General features: G+C 35.5%; 2 protein-coding genes across 4 annotated transcripts; one reads left to right on the forward strand and one right to left on the reverse strand.

The window, feature by feature from the left end:
- The first annotated feature begins 743 nt into the window (after positions 1–743).
- On the forward strand, positions 744–8,360 carry LOC129804020 (histone H2A deubiquitinase MYSM1-like). The gene is made up of 3 exons (XM_055850978.1): positions 744–946; positions 1,009–2,935; positions 8,203–8,360. Exons 1-3 carry the CDS (start codon positions 885–887, stop codon positions 8,284–8,286), a joined length of 2,073 nt encoding a protein of 690 aa, XP_055706953.1. The 5' UTR covers positions 744–884; the 3' UTR covers positions 8,287–8,360.
- On the reverse strand, positions 8,334–17,358 carry LOC129804022 (serine/arginine-rich splicing factor 2). Of its 3 annotated transcripts, XR_008751932.1 has the most exons (5): positions 17,153–17,358; positions 16,625–16,902; positions 13,087–13,367; positions 12,802–12,960; positions 8,334–8,981 (listed from the first exon to the last, which is right to left on the reverse strand). XR_008751932.1 is itself a non-coding variant. In XM_055850980.1 (3 exons), the coding sequence occupies exons 1-3, from the start codon at positions 17,204–17,206 to the stop codon at positions 13,157–13,159; spliced, it is 543 nt and encodes a 180-aa protein (XP_055706955.1). In that variant the 5' UTR covers positions 17,207–17,337; the 3' UTR covers positions 12,060–13,156. The 3 variants fall into 3 exon arrangements, 1 of the variants encoding a protein (XP_055706955.1); XR_008751931.1 differs by lacking the exon at positions 8,334–8,981 and having other exon boundaries at positions 12,060–12,960; positions 17,153–17,337; XM_055850980.1 differs by lacking the exon at positions 8,334–8,981 and having other exon boundaries at positions 12,060–13,367; positions 17,153–17,337.
- Positions 17,359–17,420: the final 62 nt, after the last annotated feature.

A 17,420-nucleotide genomic window follows, 5' to 3' on the forward strand; every position in this document is an offset into this window, starting at 1 on the left:
TGGTGACTGGTCACCTTGTCGACAATTTCTTTAATTAACTTGCAAATAATCTAGTCGGTGGAGCATCTAATATGGTTTTCTGATTCATTTGGCTAGAGGTCATGAAATAACACTCATTTCGTAGTTCCACGAACTCATAATTCTTTTAAAATGTGATTATAATTTAGGTGGTTACTGCTTAGTGGTGAAAAAGTACTGACTCTACCCCACTTTCCCATACACCGAATCAGACTGTTGGACTTTCCAAGGTTCGATGTAAGACTTATCATTGATTATGTTTCTCAGTTTAATTTTTATTGTTGGTTTTCAGTCCGTAAAAAGTGTCTCGTCGTTAACAGAATTAGCAGGTTAGAAGAATTCAGCTGAAAATACATACACTGAGAAAAAAGAGGCTACGATTAACTTTTTTCGTCATAACTTTAACACTTTTCGGATGTAAAAATATATGAACATTTTTTAGTGTTCATTTTACACCGTTTGTGGGTAAAATCAACATGAAAAAGGGTAACTTTAACCCATAATACACCTACAAAGAGTAATATTTACACCGATTTAGGATCAATACTGCAAGGTAAAATTAACATTTCCAGAATGTTATTTTGACTTTTTCGGATTTCTCTCACTCAGTGTATGTTTTCAGCTGAATTAAATTGGTTAGCATTTGGTGCTCATTGCTCACTGGGTTCTGAGAATAAGTTGTCAGTTGGCATTTTGAATATTCAAGGAAGTGAATGCATTGTCTGCTGGGTAAGTGACAGCATTATGCTGTCAGTGCATAACCTCACAATTTATTGCTCCCGGATTCAGTGTGTCCCCTGAAAATAGGAATTTTCATCCTAGTTTAATGTGTTTTCCCGGTGAATATCAATACAAGTGTCATCAGAATGTCCAAAACTATAGAGGAAGAGGAAGAAATTGATATAATTGGGGATTACGAGAGAGAAATGTAAGTTTCAAGTGAGAAGATTTAAGGGAAGTTATGTTTATATTTTTTTTTCTTTCTTCCAGCTCCAACATAAGTTCTGGACAGATTCTCTCCTGCGAGTACACAGTCCATCCCCGTTGGCTAGCAGACAATGCAGATCTCTGGGTAACAGATTCGCAGCAAAAGGAGCCAGTTGAGACAATTGAATTGTCAGAAATCAGTGAACTTGAGTGGCCCAATCAGCAGGTATGTCAGAATTTTATTGTCTTGGACAAAGATATCCCAGTGACTATAGAGGAAGAAGTCGTAGCATCGTCATCGGGTGTGGGAAAAGGGGGAAAAAAGAAAACCCATTCGAATTCAAGGAGCCTCCTTAAGAAAAGTGCTCTGGAGGAGATTCCTCCAGAGAATTTGCCTCAGGAAAGTCTTCAGCAATTCCCAGATACTCATGTACGTCTCTCATCGCTGTCGGAGGCAAGTGACTGTGATACAGAAAAAGTGGTTCAGAGAAGCAAAAAGAATGTGCCTTCCCGGACAAATCTGAGCCCTGCAAGAGGCGCAGATCGTCTAAGAAGTCCAAAGAGGAAGCGAACAAAGGGGAAGCATTCAAATCGTCCTTCTAGGCATAAAAAATCCATCAATGAGGATTTTGGGGAGAACATCACAATTATTCATGATTCCGGAGATAATTTACCAAGTCCAGTTGGTTGGATTGGAAGAGATTGTGAAGTGACCATCCCGAAGGATGGAAATGAAAGTGACGAGGAGGTGGACATTGAATCTGAAGACAATCCCATTGACTTAAAATCACCCAGTCCTCAGCAGATAATCCCAGAAGAGCCCAAAGAACCAGCGCCGCATGAAAATGAAAAGGCCGTGCCCAAGAGACCAGAAGTACCTGAGCACATCCGGGAGATCCTAGACAGTGCAGAGATTCCGCAAATGGAGAAAAGACTGATTCTGAATGAAGTAACTCCAATTGAAAAATTCATCTTCGCTGAATTCTTCGAGGGACGAGTTACAAAGACTCCCGATCGCTTCCTCAAAATCCGGACGCACATCATAAATTCCTGGACAAATGCCCGGCCAGCATATGTTGGGAAGACTGCAGCGAGATCTGGCCTGAAAAATTGTGGAGATGTCAATTGTATCAGCAGAATTCACACGTTCCTCGAGCAAACGGGAGTGATTAATTTTGGTCATGCAGGAGAATATTTCCACTACATCCGACCTCTTTGGCGCCTCCTGGACAACTTCACCAATCTCCCGAGGAAGAACTCTTCTGCCTCAAATGATGGAAAAATCATTCCCGGAAAGAGAAATCGCGTACGATACAACGATGGAATGAATGTAACAATTCAGCATTCCGACGAAACTCTCCTGCGTATCCCAAATACCCAAGAATCAACGACCAAGTGGAAGAGATCGAGAGATATTGAACTGGTCAAATGCAGAAAATTCACCGAAACCCAACTCCCACCATTTTCCATCACAGTCACTCTCAGTACGCTCCTCTCCCTCCAACTGCACTCCCTCACGTCCCGGCACGAAGTTATGGGCTTCCTGGGTGGCCAGAGGCATGCCAACAGCATCTCCCTGGAACGTTACAAACCCTGCCGGACATCCAAGCAGAGTGGCACGATGTGCGAAATGTGTCCAGTGTCTCAAGTTGAACAAAGTGATAGTCTCGTGATGGAGGGTTTCCAGCTTCTGGGCTGGTTCCACTCTCATCCCCTCTTTCCGCCCAATCCCTCGCGAACGGACATTGAGACTCAGGCTGAGATGCAGAGGCACTTCTCTGCAGACGATTCGCCCTTTGTGGGCTTCATTCTGGGATGCGTGGAGATGAAATTCAAGTGCATTTACATTGTGGGAGGATGCCAAGCACCCGATGAGGACTCAGTCTACGAGATTGACGTCTCAGTGAGTGATGATTTTGGGCATTCGGAAAGGAGTCTTCAGGACATTCTGTCCCTCTTTGAACCACTTCCCGAGGAGACTGTCGAAAAGGTAAGAGCAAAAATTTCTTTGACTCTATTGGGTTGTTGCAAAAGTTCGTTCGGTTTTCTAACAAAAATGAATGTGATAGGGTAAAGTGATATAATTTGGCATTAGTGTTTCAAGTTGGACAATTCGCCGGTACAAGTTGGACATGGTTTTTTTCTTGATAAATACAGTACAAAATTTGTTTCTAAGCACAAAGAACCAAAATATAAAACTAAAGCATTAAAAATATACAAATAAAAATGAAGTACTAAATTTATCAGGTCAAAAAGCCCTGTCAAAATTGTACCACTGTCCAACTTGCACCACTTTACCCTATGCAACCTAAATGGTTAATTACGATACTTCAAAAATAAAATACACAAATAGGGGAGACTGGGGCACTTTTTGTCAAAATGGATATTTTATTTTTTTCACGAGCCATCAGAGAATCTAAATTACTTTTATTAACCCTTTAACGACGAGACACTTTTTACGGACTGAAAATCAACAATAACAATTAAACTGGTAAACATAATCAATGATGTCTTACATCTAACCTTAAAAAGTCCAACAGAGTATGATTTGGTGTATTTTGCGCCTCTATGGACGATAGGGACAAAAATAGCCCAAATATTTAAGTAATTTTTCTGACAATACCAATGAATAATAATTTTCGTTTTAATGAAAAATATTACGTATGAGTATTGTAGTTTAAATTTCCAAAGGGGAATTGCTTAAAAAAAAGCTTGGAAGTATAAAAAATAAATAAAATCAATTATAAATTTGAGAATTTAAAAATTCACCATTTTTGAGCTTAAATATTTACTATATAGCAAATAGCTGGGACTTGCAAAAAATATCCTAGATTCCTTCAACCTTCTACTTTGGAATTACGTACAAACATTAAAAAAAATAACTAAGTAGTCAGGAAAAATTATTTTCTTTATGGGGACACCGGTGTTCCAATCGTCCTCAAAGGGTTAAGCATATTCTTATCACGGTAAAAACTTTTGGACACTGACCAAAATATTGGAACAAGTTTACCTTGGAACAAATTTTTTTGGAATCAATTTGTACCTAGAGAAGATATATGTTTGTTCTAAAAAGTTTTCTTTACCGTTTTGTTACGATATAGGGTAAATGTCCTAATTCAAAACCATTTCCAGACGCTTTAACTTTGACAGAAGATTCAACACATTAAGTTCATATTTTTTCTGAAGAGAATTACATAAATGTGCTCCTTGACTCTTCTAGAATGTTACTCTTTAGTGAAAATTCTTTAGATATAATTTGAAAACTTCTTAAATACAAGAAAAATACGCGAGTGTAAAATGCTTCTATTGGAAACAAATTAATCCAAATGGAGACAAGGGAAAGTTTCTAAATGGAGACAAAGATTGTAAATGAAACCGCGACGAAAGGCTTCCAAAACCTTGTTGAGTTGCTCTTGAGTGCAGAATTTGTTCTTATTCTTGGTAATTTATCCTTTGTCATCTAAAACAATAAGAAAATCTCTCCAAAAAAAATATATTTCCGGTGTTTCCTATTAAAGCATTTGCAGACACTTCAGAAAAACCCTTTTTGTTCACGAAATAGGTAATTACAGTGCCGGACAAAATTGTACCAATGTTTCAAAATACTCTATAAAGGATTTAATATCTCAAGATCTAATCTATATTTTAACTGAAACTTTTTTTTCGTAGAGAGCTTTATTATAAAGCTACAAATTGTGCCTTATTAGAATTTTTTAGGAGAAAGACTAATATTTTTATAGAGCCTTCTAAAAAAAGGATGCATTGGTACAATTTTGTCACTTGTACCCAAACGCTACTTTTTGTTTTAAAATTTTATTTTATGAACTATTTACGTAAAAATGAATTTAATATAATGACTTCCGGCTGTTATTAATGCATTTTGCATGAACACTTCCGGAATTTTTTCACTTACAACCTAAATACTGGTATATTTGAGTAAAATACGCTCTTATATTAAAAAAGTGTATCAATAACGGATTTTTGTCCAACAAAATGACTGCAAAACATGACGTAGGCCATATCACAGAGATCAGACTACGTATTTAGGCGTGATCCAGTGGTAGGACTATCAAATCCGGACTCCAACCAATCACAGTTTATTACCATTTATTATAGTAATTAGGCGAAAAAATCGCGTTCGGCGAGCTCTAAACTGTTAGCTAGCCTTTCAAACTAATCAAAATCGATATCCTAAGCAACATCAGCTTCAGGGAATGATAACTGAATCATAAAATACTTGGCTGAATGACCGGTAAAGCAGAGAAAGAGAACGAAATGTTCAGACATTTCTGAAGCGCCCAAGTAGCTTGTAAAAAAATAAAATATACGTTTTGTGACTTTTTGCCCCATTTTTCCCTATCTTTTACCGTTTAACAGACGGTGACAAGTTGAAAAAAGACGATTATAACTGCTCTCCCTTTGAATCCGAGCAGTAAAAAGCTTAGTTTTTTTTATGATTTAAGCCATTTCTCAGTGAAATTAAAACGTAATTTTAATAAGACGTTTCGGAACCTAAAAAATCTATACATTAATTTTGTTTTTCCTAAAATTCATTTGTCAAGTAAGCCTTCAAATAGCAAACCATACACTCAAGATGATACGGAGAATTATTGTTCCAATCGAGACCGAATGTTCCAATCGGTGGCATTTAACAACCAGAGACCAAATGTTAGCGTATATACAAATACGCCTTGTTCCGAATTAACCCATTTTTCTTTGTTCCAAAATACCCACAGCATTCTGAAATGTAGGGGAAAGTCGTCTGCCTTCAAACAAAAAATGGAGTTCCAAATTTAAGATTTTTTTCTGAAGAATCCACAAAATGGATTTTATTTTCTACTACACCAAAAAATTCTCTTGTTCATTCGGCGTATATGATTACCTCATTTAGCACTTAAAAAATTTAGAGGAAATTAAAAGTGATGTCGATTTGTATGAAGGCATCTGGCATAGTCTGCCTTCAAACGCGAGGCAGCTGCCTTTAAATGTTTTTTTTTTCACTGAGAATATTGAATCAATAAAACTAAATGGGCTATAAATGATTAGATTGAAGCCTAACGCACTCACTAAAATCATCACTGCAGTCAAAAGACATTAAACAATAACTTTTCTTCACATTTTTCTGAAGCACTGTTTTGCACATGAAAATTTGGAAGAAAAAGCCATTGAAGTTGAAAATTGTCAACTTGAAACATCCCGGTCGGAGCAAGATAGCAGGTTATAAGTATTTGTATGACGTTCGTCAGAGAAAAGTAGGAGTTCGATTTCACATGTTTTGATGTATGGCATCACGACATTAGCATTTAAAGGCTGCTGCAGGGTGATATTTTCAAATTTTTGCCACCCACAAAAATTGTGTCATCTGAACCAAAATGTATTAGCAGAAATAATAAGCCTGATTAACCTTCTATGTATCACAATGGAAGATTTATTTGTAAAATGATTTTTACTATGAAAAATCACATGATTTGTGGAACATCAAAATTACAGTTTAGAGCTCATTTTCATTTTTTTTTATCTAGCATCTAGGAAATAGGAGCTAGGCTCTCCATTTTTTGATGATTTGTGAGGATGATGGATAGCTACCTAATAGTTAATAGAATATAATTTATGCTTTTGAGAACAACGAAAAAATCGCAACATTTGAAGGCTGCTGCATTTAAAGGCAGACGACTTTCCCCTACCATTTTTACTTCTTTAATATTTTTGCTATCTTTATAGAAAAGTTTATGCCTTTTCCAGAAATTTTTAAAAAGAATCTCATTCTGGACTATAAATATTAATTTCAACAGAGAAAAAAATAATTTGTAAAGTCAATACACAGGGTCCCGTGTTTATGCACATTTTCAGGATTGCAGAAAACCGCGCGAAATGGCTTTATGTACCCAGAAAATTTGCCTACTCTGAGGACATTCTGAATTAGGAGGCCGAAAATGAGGCTTGGGGGCAATCATCTTATAGATGAACCCGTAATAAATTTAAAAAAAAGTAAAATAAAAATTAACTGTTTCTCTAGACTCTAGATAATAGTTTGCAATTTTTGTTTCACTTTCTTGCAAATTTTGAGAAACCAAAATAAAGAACCACAGCTTTTGCAACAATCCAATATTCTATTATTAAATTGCAAGACCATTGATTGGAAATTTTTTTTTCGAATTTCCAAAATACCTCTCTAAAAATATAAGTTAAGCAATTTCGCGAAATTCAACTTTTTGTTAGGGAAATGAATAAGGAATTGTATTCAATCTATTATTATTTTTTCTTTGGAATTGGCTATTTGAAAGCATATAATAGCACGATTCTCTTGACGATTCCTATATAAAAATTATAGGGGAAACTTCCCATGCTTCGTACAATCCCAAGCTTCATAATGACTAAATTTTTCTTATGTTTCCTAATAAATGTGACAAATCGCGCCCATTATTTTTAAAACTACGGAAAATTTACCAGTTTTTAAAATGTAATGCGAAGCCACATTTATTCAGAAATATAGGGTAAGTGTGCCAAATTTCGGCATAGTTGCATGCAAGCGTCGAAGTCTCAAGTTTGAAATGTAATATTTTAAATACAAATTGTTTTTTTTTATTCTTTCCTCTGAAAGTGTTGCTTGGAACCTTGTAAAGAGTTTACCGTCTTGATTTACTCTAAAATCATTCTTAATACTTTTTAAAATGAATAAAAATATAGACATAGCTTTGGTGCCCTATTTCGGCCACCTTCATTCTCATAGTTCCTTGCCCTTCGGGAATTCTTCCAATATCTTTTTCACGTCATCTTGTTTGTCGAAGCTACATTTTTTGTTATTCCTTTGCATTGTATAATCTCTAGAGTACGTAAAATCTAAAAGTTCATGGAAATTCGAGGAACAAAAAAGGTGGCCGAAATTGCAAGCTGGCCGGAATTTGGCACACTTACCCTACACTGAGAAAAAAAGGGGGTGCGATTAACTTTTTTTCCTATTTAACACCACTTTTTAGGTGCAAAAATATATCAACATTTTTAATGTTAATTTTACACCTTTTTAAGGGTAAAATTAACATGAAAAAGGGTAACTTTAACCCCTTATACACCTAAAAAGCATAATATTTACACGATTTACACCGATTTCGGATCAATACTGCAGGGTAAAATAAACATTTCGAAAAGAAAAATTTAGTCGTCATTACGAAGCATGGGCAGGCACTTCCCATAAATTGCCCCAATGTTCCCTAAAAAGTGAACAACTACTAACAGCTGTAATTTCCCTTTCCGTTCTAGTTCAAAACATCGGCAAATACTCTCCTCCAGCAACAGGGATTAAACTGTGACATTTCAGCTCTTATCAATTTACCTGGATTTTGATATCTAAACGACACACGAGCTTAGGTTAATTATTTAAAAATAAATAGTTTTAATTAAATGACCTTTATTCAATGGTGTTTGTTTTTTTTTCCTGAAAAAAAAATCAAATCTAAATGAATATCTTTTCCACTTACCTCACGCATCGACCAAAAAAAACATGGATGATGCCTGAAATAGAACTCATTAATTGAGTGATAATTTTAGACAAATAATGTAAATATTTTCTATCTCTCCCAATTTCTACTTTTGCGAGCCGCGGGATTATTCTTTGCGTGCGTTCTCTAGGAAAGAGTTGCAATCTCTTTGCCAATGTGTGATCGAAAAGTCTCCAAATTTGTTCATTTGGAGACTTTTCGATCCTCTTGTGTTCGAGTATTTTACTTTTTTTCTTGTTCTGGGATAAAACCTTCCGAGAGTATTTTCTTTTTCAAATTATTTTCTGCGCACTCTCTCGGCATTTGAGTTGGCTGTTGAGGACAACAGCAACACAGGACACGAATGCAGCGAGATCATTTTTTTTTTAATCAGGAACCCGCGGACTCAGCAATCAGCACCCGCAAGGCTGTTTGCAGCACTCAGCAAACCCCGCGAACACAGCAACTCGCTCTCCCGCATATTCTCTCTCTTTCTCTCTTTTCAATCTCTTTCTCTCAATGCTCTCTCGCGGCTACACCGGCGTCGCCGGAACTGATGGCCTGCATCAAAATATACTTTTAATCATTCCATCCTCAGTGACATTTACTTCTTTTTTTTGGGAATCAACAAAAAAATACTTTTTTTCATAGGAGAGCGATGAACTTTTTTTTTTGTTTAATTTAAGCGAGTTTTCTTTTTGACATTTGTCGTAAGGTGCAGGTGAGTAAAGAGTGACATTTGATGCCCTGTTCCATGATAAATCCCAAACAGTCAAAACTATTTCAAGGACTTTATTTTGTTTGCACTTGAAGGAAAAATCTATATTTTAAATGATTAATGTTAGTCAAATAAGTTATATTGGAATTTTTAAATAAACTCCGCCTATACAATTTGAGCCACGCCTCCCTCGGGTATTATTGAAAATAAATTAACCCAATCAGTCAATGTACCAGAAATACTTGAGATAGAATGTTCATATTTTGGGATTAGTTTCCTACAAATAGATCAATTTTTTGAAAAGAAATTTTTTTTTATCCATTATGGCGACGCGGGGGCCCATGTCAAACACCCATCTTAACGGTCGCTGAATTTAAATTCTTTGCATTAATTCATTGCAAACTCTATTGATTTAGATAGAGTAACTATCCAAGAAAACAAATTGACAATTAAAATTCAAATCAGGAAAGAAAAAAGACGCCAATTTTAACAAATTGGACGGAATGTCGTATTTTCCGTCCGCCATTTTGAGTAAAAATTTTGCATGACCTTCCGTGAAGCAAGAAAACGATAACAAAATGTATTTTCATCTCTGTCGGACTATTTTGCCCAAGTAATTGAAGAACTAAAGTTACTAAAAATATATTCCTGACAGCAATTCGGATAAAAATTGCCCAGGAATAAATCATCTAAAATCACTCAATTTGCGTAAGATGTATAATACCATGGTAAGGTAACCATCTGATGGTTCAGTATGTGTATAAAACTGGTACTTCTCAAATATTGTGCATGAAATCTGCATAGCTCAAGCATAAAACGGTTTATATTGTGTTGAAAACGCGCACAGCTGTTAAACATAAAATGATTAAGAAAACTGTTGAAAATTTAGATTCAATTTTGTTTGAGATGCAGGACTTATGCACAATTTTATACATTTTATTCTTGAGCTGTGCTCAGCTGTACCGGTTTTGACGAGCACCATCTGTTTTAAGAAGTCTAACCGCTGTGCATGTTTTCAGTACAATCTTAACCATTTCATGCTTAAGCTGTGCATGTTTTCAAAAGAATCTTAATCAAAATACTATTCTTCAAAATTTAGATTTTTACTGTTAATCAACATTGAGTACTACATTCCTTGAAAAGGAGAGCTTCTACTTTTGCTTCTACTTTTATTAAAAATAATTAAAATTTCACTGCAATTTCAAAATTAAACCTGTTAAACTCAAAATTAAAAGTTAAATTTTTCAAGGAATATAGTAGTCAATGATACTGATAAACAGTAAAACCCCCCGCTCGAGCAATTTTTACCGTGGTAAGTGCGCCTTCGCGTGCAACCGCACCCCCCACATAAGTGTCTTGATACGCCACTGGCTAAATTTCCTTAATATTTAACACATCTCGGAATATACACTATTTCGATGAAATTGGAGGGACAAATATCACACTTTACTGCTCGAACTCCACAGAGAAGGCAGTATAAAATCCCTCGATTTTGATTTATTATATTTCGACTTAGGTAAATTTTGGAAAGTTGAAATTTCGAGTTTATTTTAGGTCACGCTGTTTGTCCGTCCGTCCCTTACCAAGTCTAGAACCCAAACGGTTAGATATGAACTTCAACTTTTCGAGGGACCCCCCATAAGTCGACCCTGGGACCTTTAACATAGCTCTCATTGCACCCCATCTCTCCCCTTCACCCCAAAATCATGTATTTTGGGATTTCTCGGAAACGTGTTGTTGTTTTTTTTTTCTCGATATATCTTATAGATTATCCAGACAGATATTTCGTCCTTCCCAGCGAGCACCAAACGCTAACCGACTTCAATTTAGCTGTAAACATATGAATTTTCAGCTGAATTCTGCTAACTCTAAACGAAAATTCGCGAGGCAGTGCCATTTCCGTATATTTGGTTAGCACTTTTCTGCTAACCGATCAACATTTTTTTGCTGATGGATTCAGCAAAAATAAGCTAAATACGAAGCTTTTTTCAGCTAATTGTGCTCGCTAGTTTATATTTTTCATTTTTGGATATGTCTCAGAGATTACCCAGGCGGATATTTCGCCCTTATACGATAATACTGTTGAATCATTCCGATTACCGGTTTTTCAAGGTCAAAGGTTAAAAAGGCTCTACAAAGCGTATTTCTCAACCGAATGGTATTATGTTTGGGTTCAAAGGTCTTGAAATTTCTGACAAGTCCAAGCCGGCTTCAATGAGTTATAAGTCAATAACAATTTTTTAACCGAAAATCAATAGTATTATGCCCAACGCACAATAATTTTTGTTTGTAAACATGTTTCTAAAATTGCCTATGTGAGTGAGCGAGATGACTAGATCGAGATTTCATTTACTCTCATTGAAATGTCAAAAACATGTTTACAAAACAAAAGTTATTGTGCGTTGGGCATTACACTCAGCCATTCGTTATCCGGTAGTTTGGGGGACAAAATGACAATTTTTGTTAATCCGGCCAATGTTTTTTTAAATATTTTGTGCTGTGTGAATTTATTTTCTGCCGAAGAACAACAGAATATTCTTTGTGGCGTGCTTACGTTTCGTTTTCTATCACAATTATGTAGGTAAAAATACGCTCCCTTTGATCGTTCATGCCTTCAAATAATGTGAATTTTCTTTTATTTTCCCCTAAGAGACATACATTTCTATTAAATATTAGTTGTCTTAGTGTAATTCCTCCGGTCCTAATGAGGATTCACCGGGAAAAACTTCTCTATCGATCACAAACCAACTGTGATCGATAGTGTTTTCTTGTTCTGAAAGGATAAACAACCCTGATGCAACCGGAGGGAGTTTTATCTACCTTTTATACTTAAGATATTTCCTCCAAAAATATGCAAACAAGAATATAGTCCCCGAAATGACGCTCAATCTTAAATAAAATTTCTATAAAATAAGGATACGTTTACACTTGAATCTGTTATTTCTTTTATTCTTTTCTCAAAAAAAAAAAAAAAAGTGACAGAGTAAATTTGACCATTAGTGTTTCTATCTGCGTTCCTTATTGCCTAATCAGAAAAATAATTTTTCAATAATATGCAGCTATTTTTTTCTTGTTTTGTTTCTATAGTAAATTTCCCAATTTATCATTTGCTGAAGATTTCAAAAACAACTCATAAAAAATATCTTCGATATTTCACACTGTTTTTCTTTTTCTTTTACTCTTTATAATCATCAAATAGTTTTACAATTTATTTTCATTTCTTCTTTTTTTTTTTAATTTAATTCCATCTACTCAAGAAAATTACTTTCCCATTTATAATTAGGGGGTTAAACGTGTAATTATTTTTATTTCTTATCGTCTATTAGAGTTAAAATTTGTAAGACTGAAAGGAAATATTTACTTAACCAAAATATTACCTTTTTGGTTACAACATAATATTTATATATTGTTTTATTGGAGAATATCTCAAGAAGATTTCCTCTTTATTTCTAATTCTAATCTCAGAAAAAAATTATTCTTGAAAGAAATTAAAAACTAAAATGCGCAACAAGAGATTATTTCCCTTTTTACAAAAAAAATATATTATTAATTATTATACGAAAGTGTAGAAAATGATCAAATTGAATTGATTTTCTTCTTTTTTTTATATAAAAAATTATGTGTGTGTATTTATTTTTTTAATATTAGACTTTTTATATGTACCTTTTTTCTCTCTTTCATCTTTCTCTCTCTCTCTCTGACATTCTTTCCATTTCTCGGGGCATTCACTGTTAATATCTCGGTTGAATTTCTCGGGGACAGAGGGGCTTGATGTTCTATCGTGAAAAGTTGCAAAGTGTGTCTTGTTGGATAAATTGTTGGCTAGAAAAGGATGATACAAGAAAAGAAAAAAAATCCCACCCACATCTCAGAATAAGTAAACTAATAAACCACCCAAAAACACTAAAATAATCACAACAACAATAAAAAAAACTCTCAACTACTCACCTTGTAAAAACCGCCAAAACCCAGAGACAGAGAGTTATCTCTTCCCTTTCTTCCCCGGGCGATCCTTGCCTCAATCGCGGCTGTTGCTGCGCGAAATGCTGCGGCTGCGGCTTCGGCTGATGGACTTGGAACGCGGATGCACAGGGCTACGTGAGCGCGAATGCCTTCCGCGTGATGATTTGCTGTCCGATCGTGATCGCGATCGCGAATACGAGCGTCTGCCCCCGCGGGAGCGGCTCCTAGAGCGTGATCGACGACGATCGCGAGAACGAGAACGAGATCTGCGAAAAAATATCAATTTGGAACTTAAAATAAAGATTCAGCAAAGTCGTTTTTTTTTGCTTTGAGTTCGACATTCTATCAATGATATTTTTTTCCATGAGACAAGAGTCTTTAATGATCAATTTATGCAAAGCCAGATGTTTTTATTTTTTTGCTCTGAACACATTCCCACGAAAAAATCTTGGAGTGGTGTTGATAAAAAAGAGAAATGGAAAAGATTGAATGTTTAAAACGATCAAAAGAAATTAATTTGTCGAGTGACTAAAATTAGGTGTCAAAGAACTTCAAAAAGAAAATTTAACTTTCTCGTAAATTTCACGAGAAAATTTCACAAGGACTTTTCGATATTTTAACTGCTCGAACTGCAAGAAGAGAGAGAGCAGTTTACACAATCGACTTTTTTTCAATTTCTTTCCATCCTGGCTGCTAAACGGTAAGAGATATTGACTTCCAGTCTTCGGTGACCCCCCCCCCCGACAAGTCAACATTCTCTATCGAATTAACTTACCCAAATTACCCCCCCCCCCTTTTATCCTCTCCAAAAACATGTTTTTTGACTTTGCAAAAAATTGGCCCTGGCGATTTCGTTCATTTTTGGAGGTAATCCAGCTAAACATTTCGTCCTATGACACCTATCACCACAAAAATCGCCATCTTGAATTATTGAAGGTCAAAAGCCTAATTTTCATTCGATTTGGTCAATTAATCAATTAAAATGTTAATAATTTTTTGAAACCCTCTCCTTGAACAATTTTCAACTTCAAGATGGTTTTGTGGTGATTTATAGACAAATTAAATTCAATAATAATTTTATATGCACCAGAAATTTATTGCGAGCAGCTCGCAAAGCTTTGGACGCTTTGCCACCCCTTTTTGGTAATTAAATAGCATAAGAATTGAAACGGGTTTTTCACTGAACTTATTAAAATTAAAAAAAAGAAAAGGCTCTATATATTTTGATATGTTTTTTCTTAATGTAATCCAAAAAGTATATTCCAATGATACTTGAAATGATAATGATAATTGAAATCCTTGTTTTCTGTTTAATTATTCTAAAATCCAAAATAAAATAGACATTTTTACAGCCGGATATATCGAGTACTGATTACTGACCTTTTACTACTCCTAACCGTGGTATCACACTGGAGAATTTCACATTAAAATTTTAATGCGATTCACATTAATTGTTGCTGATATGTGTCCTAATGTACAATTTTCGTCAAAATCTTTTAGAAATCGATTCATTTAGTGATAAAAAAGTGGACTCGAGTCACAAAAATTTGTTTAAATAGATTAAAATAGAATAAATACGACTGATAATTAATGAGCAAATTAATGAGAAGTGAGCAAAATTATGAGCAAAATTTGCTCATTAAATTTTCATCAGGTACTAATTTATTGCATTAAAGGACAAAAGACCTTGAAAAAGATTGGTGCAGAGGATAAGTAAGAAAAAAGCTAAACAAAAATGTGTTCGATCTACATTTTATATTCCTTCATAAACTTCTAGGATTTCGTAGTCAAATGAGATGGTTGCCGAATTAATTGAGGCTGCGCATCAGGAAACCGTCATTTGGGACTACAACTGCCGGGAATACAAAAATAGAGGCAGCCGATCTGATGGTCTTCAGGCCGTTTGCGACAAATTGTCGCAGTCGGGATTTGGGTGATATTGGCTCCCTCATTTTCGTAGTCTTCTTTTGAAAATAAAGCCCTAAGATTTGAAGCAGCTCTTTAAATTCCTCCGAAGTCATCCGGAGAAAATTATTATGTCCAAAAAAATCGCACCAGAGAATTTCAACGACACCTCAGAATTTATTAAATTCAAGGATTTCCGGAGCCCTTGTCCTTGGATCTCGGGATTAATGGGGTTCCGGGATTTTCAGAATATCAGGCCCCAAATGATTAGAGCCCGAACATCCAGGCATCTCTCAGACCACAAATGAGATTCCAAGATTACAATGTGTATTTTAAAATCTAAGGGATACCGGAACCCCGCATCGGAAACCCTATTACTCTGTAGGTCTTCTAGATAGTTTTTCAAAATCGATTTGGACAATCTGAATGTAAAATGCTCGAAAAAAAAAAACTTCATTAAATTTTGAAATATCTGAGCAATAAATAAGATAGAATTTCGCTGCGATATAGACTTTACGCATTTATAAGTTCAATGTTGAATAAGAGAAAACCTCTGCAGTCGGCCGGTTCTTCGATTCTACAACTGGAATTATTTAATCATTTTTTAACGTTTTATAGTCAATTTCTATGAAATTTTCACTGATTTGCATTATGTATTATACAAGAGAAACTTATGTTAGACCGCTTAGGCCATATTATAGCAAATCTAAGTAAATTGAATAAATAACCCCACTGACCGAGTTGAGGAACCAGCCGACTACAGGGACTTTACCTTATAACACATTTATAACAATTTTGCATTAAGCCGTAAAAGCCTTTCCCGCAAGTTCGTAAACGCATTTTTATGACAATGATCTTTCAACGATTTTTGAAAACAACGAACTATCAATTAGCTCTTGAGAATCAACCGATTCTAATCGACAATGTGCAAGTGATGAACCGATCGACCTGTATAGAGACCATAATATTTTTTAACTCTTTAAGGACGAGTGGGACACCGGTGTCCCAAAATTAAAAAAAAAATTTGACAATAAAACGTTATTTTGCCCTCCAAATAATCAGAAAAAAAAATTTTTGTTTTTGGGACACTGCTATCTACTCGTCCCTAAAGGGTTAAGAACTTCACACAAATAAAATTAGTGTTTTATACAATTTTAATTGTTTAAATTTGTCATAAAAGCCGTAAACCTCGACATTACTCAACTTCTTACAAAAAAATCATATCAATTAATAAAAATTATTATTTCTTGACCCTCAATTTCTTATCACTTTACTAAAAACTCGCCTTGCCAAGGGGAAACTATTTATTTCCGGCTTGTAATTTTTTTCATTATGTTTGTTTTTTTTGTAATAATTTACCTCTTGTATTGCGCAAAAGATTGCAGAAATATTGTAATTTTTCTTAATCTTTTAATTTTGATATTTTTCACAGATTTTCATATTCTTAATTTTGCTTTCGGTAAGCTTTTTGAAATCAATAAAAAAAACCGTGAAATCTTGCTTGAAACTTTCCAGATTTGTTTCAAGGTCACTACTGAGATTGGCAACCTTAATTTTTTGAGTGGAAATCAAAGCATCCTGGGTGCAAATAAAAATGCAAAAGGCAAACAATCCTTACCTGCGCCTGCGATCACTACGAGTGGAACGCCTATGGGGGCTCGTGGGGCGTCCATAGCGGGCCATCTGGACACGAAGCTCCCTTCCATCGAGAATCCTGCCGTCCATGGCCTCAAGCGCATCCTCAGCATCGCGCTTATCGTAGAAACGCACAAATGCAAAACCCCTGCTTTCCCTGGTGAATCGATCCCGCGGGATGTAGATATCACCAACTTCTCCGCATCTCTCAAATACACGCCGCAAATCTTCGGGAGTGGTCCTATAGGTTAGGTTGTCAACCTATTTTTCACATCAAGAGAAAAAACAATAAAATTCATGTAAAATCGGTAAGTTTTTGTTGGAAATTCACAATTTGTGGGGAAAGGAAGAAAAGTTGATGGGAAAAACATTGGGAGGGATTGCTTTTGACGGTGAAAAAGTGGTTTTTCTCAATGCGGCTTCCCTGACGCCATTTTCCCAATCACGGAAGAACGCATCAGATGATGCCGCCTTTTTCTCGCGGAAAATCACCAATTTGCTTATGACTTACCTTGAGGGATACCATCCCGTCAATTCTCGGCGGTGGTCTGCCACTCATTCTCATTAAAATTGCGGTTTATTTTCACGGTTTCCTAGCGAAAAATTTGGAAAAACTCCCAGCACGCACTTTTTGCAGCCAGAAACGTTTGACACTTTGTGTTGAGGTGTTGCCACTGTGGAAAATGGCGCGTCTCTTTTTTCCCACCCCGCTTTTTTGCTGCGAAGATTTCCCCTCTTCGCCGTGGAAGCATCAGCGAATATATTCTAGTACTGCAAAT

Source organism: Phlebotomus papatasi, chromosome 2 (assembly GCF_024763615.1).
Source record: "Phlebotomus papatasi isolate M1 chromosome 2, Ppap_2.1, whole genome shotgun sequence".
In the NCBI taxonomy this organism is placed as follows: Eukaryota; Metazoa; Arthropoda; class Insecta; order Diptera; family Psychodidae; genus Phlebotomus; species Phlebotomus papatasi.

Excerpts from the sequence above, each read along its gene's own strand:
- LOC129804020 (XM_055850978.1), top strand. The coding sequence starts at position 885 with ATGTCCAAAACTATAGAGGAAGAGGAAGAAATTGATATAATTGGGGAT. Across the intron at positions 947-1,008 it reads GGGGATTACGAGAGAGAAAT|CTCCAACATAAGTTCTGGAC; the intron begins GTAAGTTTCAAG and ends TCTTTCTTCCAG. Across the intron at positions 2,936-8,202 it reads CCGAGGAGACTGTCGAAAAG|TTCAAAACATCGGCAAATAC; the intron begins GTAAGAGCAAAA and ends TTTCCGTTCTAG.
- LOC129804022 (XM_055850980.1), bottom strand. The coding sequence starts at position 17,206 with ATGAGAATGAGTGGCAGACCACCGCCGAGAATTGACGGGATGGTATCC. Across the intron at positions 16,903-17,152 it reads ACGGGATGGTATCCCTCAAG|GTTGACAACCTAACCTATAG; the intron begins GTAAGTCATAAG and ends TGTGAAAAATAG. Across the intron at positions 13,368-16,624 it reads CGTAGTGATCGCAGGCGCAG|ATCTCGTTCTCGTTCTCGCG; the intron begins GTAAGGATTGTT and ends ATTTTTTCGCAG.